We start from the raw sequence: 16,590 nt of genomic DNA on the forward strand, positions 1-16,590 counted from the left end.
AACCAGCCAGGTCAGTGGTGTGTGGTACACTAGCCAATTCGCTTCCTTAACACATACATCAAGGTGGGCCCCACAGCTAGAGCAACACCCACTAAAGTGTTACGCGAGTAACACCTGATCCGCTCCCAATATTAACAAGGCTGTGTGGGGCCTATTGTGATGTTTTGATGGGAAGAGAGTGACTAGTTTAGCAGGCACCAGCTATATAGCTGGTGTATTGACGTCAACAAGTTTTATGGGTCCCATCATGAGATATGTATTATGTCTAAACCGTCCATTCATTTTGGCGAGCCTGTCTTAAGGCTTGAGATGAAAAGCAAGACAGATCTAAAGATCAATTGGACCACGCTGCAAAAAGCAATGAGGGATTGAATGTCTACCACTGCGACCCTTTTGGGGTCACACAAGTTTCGGAATAATATGAAATTTTTTTTTCCTCTTTGTCTATGTATTTGTGACCTTATTAACAAATTGGATGGAAAATAAACGTTACAGCGGGCTTACAAATTTTTTAACGGTGAAAATTATTATTAACATATTGAAAGTCATCATTCACGCTGCTACTTTTGGTGTGGTCCATTTGAGCTTTGGATGTGAATCATTTATTGTCTAATGCTCTATAATGACCTGAAAAAAATGGATAAAGGTGCGGATATAATAAATACATATTGTGGTGTTACGTGATCTTCTTTGAACCGTTTGTACAACTCGAAGCTCGAGGAGCGTCGGCGCTCCCCTTGGCACCTCAGGTATCTACGCATATATAGCTGATGTGTGGTATACCAGCCAATCCGATTCCGTTAAGATCACATCCAATCCGTATCCATCAGTGATGAGAAACCCCTTGTGTTCTCTCTGAATATCAGCCCAATCCAAAACAATAATCGCCACATCATGTAAAATCACTTCTAAAACCTCTAAAATTACTTGGTGTGGTCCACCTTAATTTTAGGGCCTGTTTGTTTTTTCAAAGAAATGGAAAATACTGGAAATGGTAATTATTACGATTTTAATGTGTTTGAAAATTCATAGGGCTTTGTGCATGTGAAATTGGTTTAAAAGATATAATTTTATTTTTTGAACTGCAAAGTAATGCATATGATATATCCATTCCGTCGGTCTATTTTATTACAATATTTTAGAGTATTAGACGAAAAATGAAGTGGATCAAACACTCAAGTGGCCCACACCAAAAGAAACAATAGCCTTACAAAGTTTTTAACGGTAAGTATTCGATAACTTTTTTTGTATGACGTGGTCCCACTGAGTATTGGATATGCCTCAATTTTTTACTCATCCTATGAATTCAACTAGAATAATGGATGAACGGTGTAGATAAGAGAAATACATCACAGTGGGACCCACAGATATTTTATAATATTTTCGATTTTCGTGTAAAAAGTAAGTGGCCAAATCAGGAAAGTTGTAAATGCACGGGGAAGTAATTATTACTTTTCTACACGGCATTTACCATACCACCGAAAAGTCAAACACGCTGGATTTTTGGGCGTCCGTTCGGCCTGATTAGATGGCTTGTCCAAAACAAGTAAAGTGCTGTACACAATCTAGAAAGTTCTAATAGCGCAGCAGCTCCCAACCGTTCGGTTTTGTGACCCGAGTGTGTTTTTTGGATCGTCCAATTTGGCACAGGTTGAGGGGAACACCTTATGATCGGGTTGGCCTTAGTCCGTATCTCACGGTGGGCCCACGCATTCTGAAAAAAGCATTCTCCATCATTAATATAGAGGAATCGGCCTCGAAGTCAATTCCTTGCCGCGGGGTCAATACCTGAAAATAATAATAATAAATAAATAAATAAAATAAGTGTAAGTACGCGGCAAACTCATGGTCAGCCCCACGTTCACTATTGACCATTATTCTGGGCGCGGATTAGACACTGACAAGGTCAAGAGACAAATCACTCCCGAGGTGACGTCACCAAGCTATGTGGACCCTACCATGATGCGTGTGTTGTATCCATACCGTCCATCCATTTGGAGAGATCATTTTATGTTATGAGAAAAATAACGACATAGATCTAAAGTTAAAGTGGACCCCACCATAGAAAAAAGTGGGGACAGTGACATCCACCGTTCAAAACTTCCTAGGGGCCACAGAAGTTTCCGATGAAGCTTATATTTTTGTTTTCACGTCATCTATCTCTATGTTTACTTATGAATAAGTTGGATCTAAAAAAAAAACCATGGTAGGCCCTATAAATGTTTCAACGGTGGGTGTGACTATCCCACGGTTTTCTGTAGTGGGTCCACTTGAACCTTAGATCTATCTCTTTCTTTTTCTCATGCCATAAAATGATCTCTACAAATGGTTGGACGGTATGGATACAACACACGCATCATGGTGGGGTCCACAGAGCTTGGTGACGTCACTTCAGTAGCGATTTGGTTACTGACCTTGTCAGTATCTAATCCGCGCCCCATTTTTCTCTTGTAGCCGCCCAGTGCGACCCCCCAATTTGACGGAGAGGATTCTAAGATATACGTGACGTCTGTCTGTTGAATCTTTGATGGTTGTGGATGGCTTGGATGAAAAAAGCTACATGAACAGTTGAGATTTGTTGACGAAATGTTTCCAAGTACGGCAGCGGTCTTTCATGGAAACTACTCGCTAACACATGAAGAAATGATAAATAACAGATATAACGCCATAAGCGTACACTCCAAACAACATAATCTGTGCAAGAATTTCGATCGTTATGAGTAGTAAAACAGGAAAAATGAGGTTTCTTGTTTCTTCTCTCTTTATCTTTCTCTTCTCCTTATTTCTCTCCCCATCTTGCACTTCACTTGACTTCCTATCCCCAAACCAATCTCTCAAAGATGGCCAAACGCTAGTTTCGGAAGGTGGAAACTTTGAATTAGGGTTCTTCAGCCCAGGCACCTCAAAAAACCGTTACGTTGGGATATGGTACACAAATGTTCAGAGCCCAACGGTCGTATGGGTGGCTAATAGAGAAAACCCACTCACTGATTCTTCTGGCATCCTATCGATTGGTGGCGATGGAAATCTTGTGATTCTTGATGGAAGCAGAAACACTCTATGGTCATCAAGCATTTCTACTACCTCGAAGAATTTGACTGCAATGCTCTTAGGTTCAAGTAACCTCATTTTGACTGAAGGAGCTTCAGCTAATGGCCGACGAAGAACCTTATGGCAAAGCTTTGATCATCCTACGGACACCTTTATGGCAAAGATGAAGGTTGGTGTTTATCTAGAGACGGGCAAGCAACGGTCCATAACATCATGGAAGAGTGAAGACGATCCGGCCCCGGGGAAGTTTTCTTTCGGCCTTGAACGGCAGAAAGTACCACAACTTTTTCTCTACAATGGGTCTCGTCGAATTTGGAGAAGTGGGCAATGGAATGGACGGATGTTCGTGGGGTTACCTCACATGACTTCTGACTACCTGAAAGGATTCGCCCTTGAAACTGATACAGATGAAGGAATGATGTACTTAACTTATGATTTCCCATCTCTCATTGCAAGGTATGTGGTAGATTGGTCAGGAATGTTGAGGGAACTGATATTAAGAGAAGATACAAAGGACTGGTTCCTTAACTGGTGGCAATCCAATAATCAGTGCGATGTTTATGGAATGTGTGGGTCCTTCGGAAGCTGCAATCCCTCAAATTTGCCAATTTGTGCATGTTTGAGAGGATTCCAACCCAAGTCAGCTGAAGAATGGGGGAAAGGGAACTGGTCAGGTGGGTGCGTGAGGAGAACTCAATTACAATGTGAGAAACCTGGAAATATTAGTATGATGGATGGGGAGGGAGAGGGGTTTCTAAAGATGGAAATGGTGAAATTGCCAGATTTTGCCGATTGGTTGGACGTTCCTGATGCCGAAGGATGTGAAGCTGAGTGTTTGAAGAACTGCTCCTGTGTCGCCTATGCACATGTTAGCGAGATTGGATGCATGATATGGGCCGATGGTATGATTGATATACAGGAATTTTCTTCAGGAGGGGAGGAGCTTTACATTCGTCTTGACAACTCTGAACTTGGTGAGCCTGTTTTCTTGCTTCTCTGCATCTTCACAAGTAAAATTAATTTTATTTTATTTTATTTTCATTTTAAAGAACTCATCATCAGAACGTTTTAGATTGAAATGCTAACAGCTGAAGTCTGTCATGAGAATTTAGGTTATGTTTGATAGATAAGAACCCATGTTTTAATTTTCCAGAATTGAACAAGTTCATCATCTACTTTCAATATCTTATTGAACAAAAATGGTAGGAAGAAAGGACTTATGACCTATATATGGCCTTGCTAAATCATGGCTGTTGATAGAGTGGACAGGAGAAATAGAATTCATGCGATTGAACAGAATTAGTTGCTACTATGGTTCAATGGTGATACTGTTCCTTTGATCTACCAATTATCTAATTAATAGCTGGTAAGTATCATTAATATTCCATACCAGTTTTTTAAATCTTCAAATGAATGATTTAAACATGCGTTTGATCCTAAAGTGGTTGCAAAATTGATCATTCCAACCATTCACAATTAATAATAATTAAAAAAAATAAAATGACAATGATCTTATGGCCTTATAAAAGGTTAAAGGAAGTGTCCCACTTAACCCCACTTTTCCAATTTCAATCATCCAAACCTTTTATTATGAACTTCCTTTGATTGGAAGAACGCAGATGATCCGGCACCAGGGAAGTTCTCTGTAGGCCTTGAACAGCAGAAAATACCACAAGTTTTTCTCTACAATGGGTCTCATCCAATTTGGAGAAGTGGGCAATGGAATGGGCAGATGTTCGTGGGGATACCCAACATGAATTCTGTATACCTTAACGGATTTTCCCTTGAACCTGATAGGGATATTGAAGGAGTAATGTACTTAAGTTTTGATTCCCCGTCTACCATTCTAAGGTATGTGGTAGATCGGTCAGGAATATTCAAGGAAGTGGTGTTAAGAGAAGATAGGAAGGACTGGTTAGATGGTTGGTCGCAATCCGTTAGTCAGTGTGATGTTTATGGAATGTGTGGGTTTTTCGGAAGCTGCAATCCCTCAAATTCGCCGATTTGTGAATGTTTGAGAGGGTTCCGACCCAAGTCGGCTGAAGAATGGGGCAAGGGGAACTGGTCAGGTGGGTGCGTGAGGAAAACTCAATTACAATGTGAGAGAGATGGAAATAGTAGTATGATGGTCGGGGAAGGAGACGGGTTTTTAAAGATGGGAAGGATGAAATTGCCAGATTTTGCCCATTGGTTGGACGTTCATGATGCCAAAGGATGCGAAGCTGAGTGTTTGAAGAACTGCTCCTGTGTTGCCTATGCATACGTTAGCGGGATTGCTTGCATGATATAGGTCGACAGTTTGATTGATATACAGGAATTTTCTTCCAAAGGGGAGGAGCTTTGCATTCGTCTTGCCAATTCTGAACTTGGTGAGTCTGTTTTCCTACTTCTTTACATTTTCCCAAGTAAAATCGATTATTTATTTATTAATTTTAATTTTAATTTTTTAAATCATCAGCAGAATAACAACTGAAGTCTATCATGATTGTTTAAGTTATATATGATAGATAAGAATCCATGTTTTACAACGATTCCTGCAATTTTCTAGAGTTGAACAATTCGACCAACTGCTTCTGGTGGGAAGAAAAGACTTGATGACCCATGGACTAACTAAAGTCATGGACCTTGATAGAGCAAAATTACGAAAAGGATTCATGTAATTGACCCCAATTAATTGCTCTTTGATGATGTGATGATGATGATTGAATAAAAATGGTGATACAATTCCTTCCATTCACCAATTATTCCAATGGTTGGGAAGTATCATCATCATTTCATAAGAGCTTTTAATTCTTCAATTGAATTATTTAAGTACCTATTGATCATTCCAACCGCTGACAATTGATAAAAAACGATGGTGATATTATGGCGTTTGGTAAAGTTAAAGTGCCCCAATTAACCTTGCTTTTCAATTTCAATCATCTGAGCCTTTTACTATGATCTTTCTTCGAACAAACGCCAAGTAAAGACAAGAAAAGCTTACTATTGATATGTCCACATGCATAACAGTTTCTTTATTTCTTATTTTTATTTTTAACTATTAATCTTCAAGCGTCTTTCATATTTCACGTGTGTTTATTTTGTCAATATTTCACGCTCCACAAACACTACATGTGCCTTTATCCATTTTAAGTTCCTCAGATATGTTACATGCCATACTCCCTTTTACTCCATGTTCTGACAGCATAACTTAAATAACGTATCCAAACAGCATACATCGGAACACATCTTCGTGGAACAAAATTTCTCTTATATCATAAATTTTCTTAGGTGTAGATGGCGACTTGTTTCAATACCCCCAGGTATACGGCACATGTTTTGGAGACCCGTTCCTACAAGACTTTTCTTTTGTTTCAATACCCCCAGGTAGACAGCACATGTTTTGCCAAACAAGTAAAACATCGACATTATGTAGGGCTCGTCGTGCTGTATATGTAAATCCACTCCATCCATCAGGTGAGAACCCTTATCTGAGCCATATATACAAAATCATCAGCCCTACAGAAAATTCCAATGACACCTACCAACGAGAACAATGTAAATCTCAGTGTGGCCCCCAAAAAAAAGTGGAAAGAGGACCACGCCCTCTATCGTGGATTTTGGAGACCCGTTCCTGCAAGACTTTTCTTTTGTTTCAATACCCCAGGTAGACAGCACATGTTTTGCCTAACGAGTAAAACACCGACACTATGTAGGGCTCATCATGTTGTGTATGTAAATCCACTCCATCCATCAGATGAGAACCCTTTTTTGAACTACAAATCATCAGCACTATAGAAAATTCCAACGACACCCAACAATGTAAAACTGCTCATAAAACCTCTAAGATCATGCAGTGTGCCCACCTGAACTTGGATCAGTCTAAGTTTTGAATCTTCTCTTCATCATGCTGAGTTACACCTGATTATCAGGTTTGATAAATTTTACACACCATGATGGCCCCACACACAAACCTATGGTTGGAGTCCCATCCTCGTTGCTCCTGTGGTGTAGCCCACACTAGTTGTGGATCTGGATGATTTTACCCTCTTGTATCTAGAATGAAGTATGGAATCTGATGGACGGAGTGGATGTTATATATACAATACAGTGGGTCCCGCGGAGATTTGGTCAACAAGTTTGGAGAGAGCAGAAGGCTCTGCAGACCATCCAGAACGCTCCCCATCTTTCAAAACTCACCCCAAACGACCCCACACTCAAGCAAACAAAAGAAAAGACAACCAAAAGATCCCACCGTCAAACAAAGACTTTTCCAATTTGATACGCCTTCCTCGAAGAAGGCCAATGTGCCATACACCTTGCTCACCCACAGAGGGTTGATCGTACGCATCCACAAGCTGCATACGTGGCATGTAAATAATATAATTCAAACTATACAGACCGTAGATTCTAGTCTAGGTTCCATATGACCCATAATTTACACTGATTGATGGTTCTGATTGTCTATTTCCTAGCCATGACTTTGATGGTTAAAAATAAAATTCTCAATATGGTTTAAACTCATTGCACGGATGTCCATTGATCAGCTAGTTAGAATTGTGAATTAAATCTTATTTTGGGATAAGACCCAAGAACAGTGGGATCCTTGATTTGGACGGTCTTGATTGATTACATATTTGCTCGATGTACAATGGTTCTATACACATGTTTGAACCTCCATACTCTTGCTTTGAATTTAGAGACATGCCAAAAATCAGACTGATCGTGTTTCCTTTTGAATTTAGTGGTTTAGTTGTGACTTTACATTGTCCACGTGGTGTGGCCCACCTGAGCTTTGCAAACTTTTACAGTTGTTATAATTATCACCTCTTATAGAGTCATCCCTTGCAACGACCATATAAAAAATTTACAATTTTGGGGAAGATCCGGTCACACCCAAGTTTACAGGTGGCAGTGTTTGCTGATCTGAACCATTGTTTCATTACCAGGCTTTACAATTGGGCCATTGATAAAAGATCATTATGATCAGACAATTCTAGCCATCCAAAATGTTATGCAAGATCACCGATCTGATTTGACTAATTATTCCATAAAGTTTTAGATGGTTAGGATTAATTTCGTACCTGGTAGACTGGATCTCATGCATGAACTGATTGGGCCTCTCATTGAGTATTTTATACCCATCTTAGTTTCTTATTAAATCAGAGGGACCCCCTTATCCATTCTTCTTACATTTTTAACCATTTGAAGAAAATAATTTTATATGAGATTTCTTTTAATTCTCCGAATGCAGGTGACAAAGAAAAACTTCCACGGTCAATCATCATTGTAATAACAATTATAGGGATTGCAGTTTTGCTTGGCTCCGCTTACCTTCTTTGGATGTGGACGGTTAAAAACAGAGGTACATATTCCTAAAAAAGTGTGCTAGGCCCACGTTCACGTATAAGGTATTCCATCAAGAGGCCATCACATGCATGCTCAGCTCAGCACAGGGGTGCAAGATCCCAGTCATCTATCAGGTGGGTTTGACCTGTTAGATGCTCTGGACCAAAATCATGTTGGTCCACTCATAATAGCCGCTGAAATATTACAAACAGACAAATGGCCTGAGCCAGAATTTTTGGCCTAAAAAAAGGAGTGGTAGAGATCATTTACACGTGTTGGTTCCCTAACGAAAACTTCACAACTCTCACTCGAACTTCCACCAAGCGTATTGGTCCGAAACTAAGTTCCTTTCTTTGGAAATATATATGTGAAAGTTTGAAGCTGAAAGACTTGGAAGTTTCTTTTCGTATTCCAGCCACCAATACCAAAACCAAGTAAACAATGGATGATGGTTGGAGGATTCAAAGCTAACGGCTTGCATCTAGTACCCATATGCCATGCTGGCACGTGTGTTGGCATGTATTGTGGGATGCTTTATATATGTGTGTGGGATATCGATTAGAAAATCTCTAAGCTTATTATTTCTTCATTTAAGAACATTTCCCTGTAATTATTATTTATTATGATTTATTGTCCACTCCAAAACCAGAGAAGAAAAAGAACTTCTGGAGACGCTCTACTATAAAGAATGATGTCGAAGAACCAAAAGATCTTTCAGTTGCAAATGTGCATAGAGATGGAGGGAATCATGGAAAAGGTTTTGAATTACCATTATTCCACTTTGCTGGAATTAGAATTGCTACAGATAACTTCAGTGATGAAAATAAGATTGGGAAGGGGGGTTTTGGCCCTGTATACAAGGTACTGTTTTATAAGGATGGCCATTTCTATTGTACAATATGGACTTAAAATAAGGTCATTCCTTTCTTTCCCAAGTGTTTTTTCAGCATCTGGTGCTTGTTTCAGGGCAAGTTGCTGGGTGGAGAACAAGTAGTAGCTGTTAAAAGACTTTCCGAAAGGTCTAATCAAGGCGTAGAAGAGTTCAAGAATGAGATTTTATTGATATCAAAACTTCAGCACAGGAATCTTGTTAGGCTGTTGGGGTATTGCGTTGAAGGAGATGAAAAAATACTCATATATGAGTACATGCTAAACAAAAGCTTGGATGCCTTTCTCTTCGGTTCGTTCATGCTTTAACTCAATTATCTTTGCTACGCTATTGAGAATTTATTTAGGGAAAGGGGAATGCATTTGAAGAATAGGTATTACACAGTGCAATATTTACCTATCTTTTTTTTCTTTTTTTTTACCAAAACAGACCTCAATTGAATAAGTAATAAAATGTGACAACCAAGAAGCATATCAATATTTACCTATCTGACACAACAGTGGCACACCTCTAAATAATGAGCATGCCATAATCTCTCTCCTGTCTGATGATCCCAGCCATCTGATTAAAATTGCTAATTAGATCAGGTCCTGAATATAACAAACCTAATGGTTAAGTTCATTTGATGAGGAAGCTACTGTGGTTATCTTCATTTCACCATGGGCTCACCATGGGCCAAATCAGACGTCCTATTTGTTGCACAAACTAAAGCTTGGTTGGATTGTCTATACTTCACGTTCTATAAATTACATTTAAAGCATGGTATCATATTCAATTGGTGAAAGTCATTTGCATTCCAAATATAGAATTGAGTCCATAAGCATGTTTATCTCTCTATCTTCAGATCCAAGCAAACAGCCACAGCTTGATTGGGCGAAACGCTTTAAAATCATTGAAGGGATTGCTCGAGGGCTTCTTTATCTTCACCGAGATTCTAGATTAAGGGTTATTCACAGGGATCTCAAGGCTAGTAACATTCTATTGGATGGAGAAATGAACCCTAAAATTTCAGACTTCGGCATGGCGAAGATTTTTGGAGGCAATCAAAATCTTGCAAATACTAATAGGGTGGTTGGTACCTAGTAAGTGCAGCTGTTTCACTAAAATAACTGTTTCATTTCTGTTGTAGTCAGTAGTTGGAAATACATTTCTCTGCAAATCATTTCACCCTTCTGTTTTGATTTTTGTTTTAACTATGTTAGAAAATTGGTTCTGCTTTGATTGGGGCCTCAAACATTCCCACATTGGATAATGGCAAGATCCAGGCCATTCATCGAGGTCTTGCCAGCCATAAACATGGACAGGCCAGAATTTTTATTTTTATTTTTATTTTTTTAAAGATCAGTCCAGTCTATTTATCTAGTCGGTCAGCACTTGTGTATGAGAAAATGGAAAGCTGAAGAAAACAACTGATCAGTAGTTGATATTCAATGTAGACTAATGGCCCACATGACTAGCGGACCAGCATGATTTTTGTGTGAGGGCACGTTGTGCTGAGCCCTAACTGATGAATGTCACAGATCAGACATTCTGGTACAATGTTGGGATGTTTTCTGTGGAGAAAGCCCGTTAATCATTTTTGTCAAGACCTCCTTTCCATTTCTTATCTTGTTTTTGAAAAAGAAGTTCACAACTAACCATTCAATCAGTAGTGATTAGTTCTAAAATCCTCAGTAAAGTTAGTAAATATATACGATTTTCATACAGCTGTATCGATCCTAATACCCTCCCTCAAACTCAAGGTGCTATATGAAAGAGTAGCTTGAGTTTGAAATGCAACGGGAAAGAAAGAGGTAATAAAAGAAACACATGGAACCACCCAATCTATGCCTTCAATTAGTCATTTGATTGGTTTCAATTATTGTAAACTTCATTCTTCTAAGTACAATATGCAAAATGGTGAAATGCAGCGGGTACATGGCCCCAGAATATGCAATGGAAGGGCGATTTTCAGAGAAATCCGATGTCTTTAGCTTTGGTGTCTTGCTTTTAGAGATTGTGAGTGGTAAAAAGAACAACAGCTTTTATTATCATGAGCACTTTCTAAACCTTCTGGGATATGTAAGTGAATCTAAACACTCTTTTCCTTTCTTTCTTTTGAATGGTGATAGTCAATCTATCTTCATTGGAAATTGGTTGACCATGATGTTGTTCTAGGCATGGAGATTGTGGAAAGAAGACAAGATTCTGGAGCTGATGGATCCATCGATGGGTGATCCATGTTCAATGTCCGAAGTGTTACGTTGCATCCATGTGGGGCTCCTATGTGTGCAAGAATGCGAAACGGACCGTCCATCCATGTCTTCTGTAGTTCTCATGCTGGGTCAGTCAACATCTCTTCCAACACCGAACCAACCTGCATTTAGTCTAGGGAGAAGTCATGTAGAATCACACTTATCTCCGGTCAGCAATGGAATATTCTCGGTGAATCAAGTTACCATGACGATGATCGTTGATGGAAGGTAGAGATGAAAGCTGCAATCGCTTCCAGGTTTCCTGATGCACTCACATGAATGAGACATTCTCGGCGCTCACTTTTCGGATGTGGAAACTGGAATAAATGTGCATGATCCAATATATCATCAGGGGGTGGCTCTGCCAACAATAGTAATCTTTATAGTACATGCTGAATGTCTTGGATGGGTGGGCTCGTAAGATCTGATAGGTTTTTTTAATTTATTTATTTAAATAAAATAAAAAATAAAAAAAATTAAAAAACAAGAAATTAATTATTCGTTAGAGTCGAGTGTACGGTAGCAGTAAAATTTTGGCTGGAGGAATATTTTTATGCTCACTGTAATATTTGTGTATCATCCAAACCATGAATCCATTGAGACACGCCTAAAATCATGCTGATTCAAAACTCACAAGGCCCACACCATATGAGTCGATGGGAGAGCATGCCTAGCATTGAGAATTCTTGTCCAAATCTTACCGATGGCCCATAACCTCTGATTGATCTGATCTGCTAAACAAGTCATTAAGTCCATCGGACTCTACTAGCCTGAATATATATATATATATATATATATATATATATATATATATATATATATATATATATATATATATATAAACAGGACATTTTTTATTTTTTATTTTTGAATTCCAAAAGGTCGCACAAGGCTGTACTAGTGCTAGAACTATTTCCAGCAGGGCCAGCAACAAAAAAGAGGGGCGGCCCGCCTATCCTGTATGTGAAAGGAAAGCAAAGACCCTGAGATGATTAGACCTCACGAAGGTAGCCTAGACCTACTCTGCCCAGCAACATATGCCCCTTGATGATGGAAAGAAGGGATTCCGTAGATGGGAAGATCGGCCCCAATCGGGATTCGATCACTACCCAATCGGGCTAGCCCGTCCGCAACCGCGCTGGCTTCCCTTGGAGTATGAGAGATTCGTACTTCCATGGTGTGTCTAAGAGCATCTATCCTCTTCCTCCCATACCACAAGGAGCAGGACCCATGGGTCTTATTGGCGAGGGCCGCCACAGCCGAATTAGAGTCGCTGGTAATCTCCACTCTCGAGATCCCAAATTACGCACACTAAGCCATGCCGTCCAGAATCACCCTAAATTCCACCCTTATGTTTGAACTGCAACCATACCCAAAGGCAAATGCAAATAGGAATTCCCTATTACAGTCTCTTCCCACTCCTCCCCCTCCAGAAGGACGCGGGTTTCCTCTCGTAGAGCCATCTACGTTCACCTTGACCCAGCCCCGCTGGGGCCTAGACCACCATAAGATGAACTAATAATCTACCTAAATGTCACCCATTTGATCCATATATAGTTTGGATGACAACTGGATGTTAAACGCTTAAATCGTGTGGGGAGACCCTAATGAACAATCGGGTATTCTCTCATATTCTTTTTGGGTTTTTTCTCTCAAGCATGGTGGGTTATGCTAGATGCTTTTTGCTTTTTATTTTATTTTCTCTTCTTGAGATAGAAGGAAGAATTACTGGCTTTTGTTTTTTGTTATTCTTCTTAGCTTTATTGTGAGCGTTGAACCCTCTCTCTCTTTTTTTTTTTTTTTTTTTTTTTTTTCAGCAAAAGAAGTCTACTTATATATTCATTCAGGGCCAAAATTCACAAAGCTTCGGGTCTTCCTTTGAAAAAAAAGCCCAACGAAGACCTATCGTAAAGGCCGTACAAAAGAAAGAAAAGGAAAGAAAGGGGAGGGAACCAGGGAGGGGCACGCATTAAGACTTCCTCTCTCTAATCGCTCCGAGCCCCACCTTGTCAAGGAAAAGGACGCCCTGCACATGCCGAGGAAGATCAGCAGTGCAAGAGAAAAAAGATGTGGATTGGGACACACTTCCCACTCGAGCAAGGCCGTCCGCCGAGCTATTGCCCTCCCTATAAACGTGTTTGAAAATTAACGAGGCGAGCCCACGGAGCCTGTTAGTAATGGTTTTCCAACCTTTCCATGTCCACACAATCTTGGCCCCTTCATTGAAAACCTTAATCACCATATCCGAATTCGATTCCACTATAATTTGGGAGAAACCTTTCTCCAAGCACAAAAGGATTCCATCATGAACTGCCCTGAACTCGGCACCAATGTTTGTCATAATTCCATAACCTGAAGCAAAACCAAAGAGAAAATCTCCCTTGTCATTTCTACAGACACCTCCTCCCCCAGCCGGGCCCGAGTTTCCTCTAGAAGAACCGTCCACATTGATTTTGACCCAACAAGTGGGTGGTTTTTGCCAATGGATGACTATAGGCGCCGAATGGTTCTGACCAGAAAAGCGGACCGACTGAAGGCAATCCACAGGTAGGGGATGCTGGGCGAGCCTGAGATTAGCAACTCCCTCCCTGATGGTAGATAGCCACCAAAGGACTTTAGCAATGATCAAATGATGATTCATCAGCCTGTCATCGAAAAAGGCCCCATTCCTAGATTTCCATAACTCCCACAGAATGAACGCGGGGGTGAGAAGGTGACACTGCCCCTGGTATTCCCTGCTGGCACAGGCGCTTCTCCATTGGCCTATCCTGGATTCCACTAACATAAAGCCTGCATGATGGAGATCCCCGCCTGTAGACCAAAGAAGTTCCAAACCGTTTTAGCAATTTGGCCGTGTAGTAGGAGATGAGCAGAAGACTGTACGTTTGGGCTCTACTCGACTCTGTCTCTGCAACATAAACATTTAGAAGCCAGGGAAACACCTCTAGCTTGGACTGATAGCTGAAGAGGAAGCGCCTTATGAAGAAGTCTCCAAAGGAAAAGAGAGATTTTAGGCGGAAGCTGATCGTGCCATAACCATTTCGCCCATTCATTTGAGGGGCCATGAAGTCTGCCGATGTTCCAAGCGGTCTTGACTGAGAAGGAACCTGAAGAGGTGAAAGGCCACAGTGGATAACCTCTCTTGAAAACCTTCCACTTGTGAGATTCTGCTCAAAGGCCTTGACATAACTGGGCTGAATAGTATTCATTTCAATCTCACATATGAAGTGGCCACATAAGTCTTTGAATGTTATGATAGAAATCATTATGGTTCATAATCCTTTTGATTGTGGCTTATGACTTGAACAGGGAACGGTGTATGACAATGATCTTTTGATTTTTTATCAATGCACACTCGACATTCTTAAGATCGTCTATTATTTACTCTATTTTTCAGATATGGTCATTAATGGAGCAATCAATAGCATCCTATACTCTTGGAATTCAAGTTTAATCACCCCTTATGCATCCAACTTTTATGGATAGGCATGAGCTAGTGCATTCCTAACTCTCTTAGCGGTTTTATACACCTTGTGCATGGGCATAAGCTCCTCATGTATGGTCATTATCAAGACATGCATTAAGAGTTGTGCTCAATTATAGGGGCAAGACCCCTTCCTTAAAATTAAAAAATAAAATAAATTAAAATAAATTTTTTAAAAAAAGACATTAAGAGTTGTGCCACTTATCATGATGCTTTATCACAGCCCTATACTAAGTTGTCATTCTTAGCTAATAGTAATTCCTCTTGGTCCTTATCTAGAGTGTATAAAATGCCATCTTTTTTTTTTTTGGAAAGCTGCATTTCATTTCAAAAGGAAAGCATATACAAGATCTTTACGCTTTCAGGCTTCCCCAGGAAAAAGGACCTAGGGAGGCCTATCAAAGAGGCAGAGTTATATATATATATATATAAGGAAGATTGCACAACAACTATACAGAAATGGAGCCAGATGAGATAACCGCAGGCTTGGTGCTAGAAGCCATCATCCGATGCAAGCCTAATAGCTTATAGGCCCACCTTGTTTAGGAAGAGCCGACCGCAAACAAGGGATGGAAGCTTCGAGGAGTTTCGAAATAGGGAGCAATGTTGAGATTCGCTGCCTAGACGGGCCATCCCATCCGCCGGAGTGTTGCCTTCCCTGAAGATGTGGACAAATTCCACCTGCCCTCTAAGCTTGAACCTCTTGATTCTGGCAAGCTAGGACTCCCATTTCCAGCAGAATGAGCATTCTCGTTCAAGAACAAAACCACCAACCGAGACTCGGATTCCACCACCACTTTCGAATAGCCCAAATTGAAACTAATCATATAAAATGCTGTCTTTATCTAAAAGATATCTCATGACACAAAATACTCTTCATAGTTGTTGTAATAAAATATTTGACCCTTAAGTTGTTCAATGATTAATGTTCTCATAATCATTTTTGCATTACAAAAATTATCACTTCTTAGTTATGACACAAGGTATTAGTACTAATCATCATCATTTTTGCATATTATGAATATCTTAAATGTGTTAGATAAGATGATTCTATGATAATTTATTTGTGTAATCTATGCAACCCTTTCTCATTGATCCATGCATTATTTAGTGATTGATATGAGTTCTTACTAATGTTTGGCACAACCTTAATTATAGAGAATAACTAGAATTAACCATCTAGTGTTCAAATGATAACATAAGCATTAATCTAAGTACAATAATAACAACACATAATTGTCTAGCGAAGAATCAATGAAAAAGTAATGCTAATCAAACATGTCAAACCAAACATGGCAATTGATCATCACTATCGATGATGGCTCCAATCATCATTGATGTTTAGTGTTGATAATGGATCTGATCATTAATGTTGATCATCAGTGTTGATCATAGATCCAATCACTTATGGATCAGCAATCAATAGTGATTAAATGGTTATCAATAGGGATATTCACATATATGCAGGCACATGCATTTTATTTCAATTAAAGGATGCGTAAGATCACACATTTTGATCATCTACTCTAAAAATGTGTTGCCTACCTCATATAATCATATTATAAGATGTGATCACAAAAGATCCATAAACATGCAAATTATTG

The 16,590-nt window shown here is 39.7% G+C and overlaps 1 protein-coding gene across 1 annotated transcript in view; it reads left to right on the forward strand.

Annotated features, from left to right (window-relative positions):
- Positions 1-2,681: 2,681 nt before the first annotated feature.
- The window catches only part of LOC131223778 (uncharacterized), a 41,485-nt gene continuing 27,576 nt past the window's right edge, over positions 2,682-16,590 (forward strand). Inside the window, exons 1-7 of the mRNA XM_058219313.1 lie at positions 2,682-4,025; positions 8,285-8,395; positions 9,029-9,240; positions 9,346-9,559; positions 10,113-10,350; positions 11,179-11,329; positions 11,426-11,731. Of these exons, the coding sequence (XP_058075296.1) occupies positions 2,717-4,025; positions 8,285-8,395; positions 9,029-9,240; positions 9,346-9,559; positions 10,113-10,350; positions 11,179-11,329; positions 11,426-11,731 (2,541 nt within the window). The 5' untranslated portion in view covers positions 2,682-2,716. The remainder of the gene's footprint in view (positions 4,026-8,284; positions 8,396-9,028; positions 9,241-9,345; positions 9,560-10,112; positions 10,351-11,178; positions 11,330-11,425; positions 11,732-16,590) is intronic.

The sequence above is a fragment of the Magnolia sinica genome, chromosome 1, assembly GCF_029962835.1.
Source record: "Magnolia sinica isolate HGM2019 chromosome 1, MsV1, whole genome shotgun sequence".
NCBI lineage: Eukaryota > Viridiplantae > Streptophyta > Magnoliopsida > Magnoliales > Magnoliaceae > Magnolia > Magnolia sinica.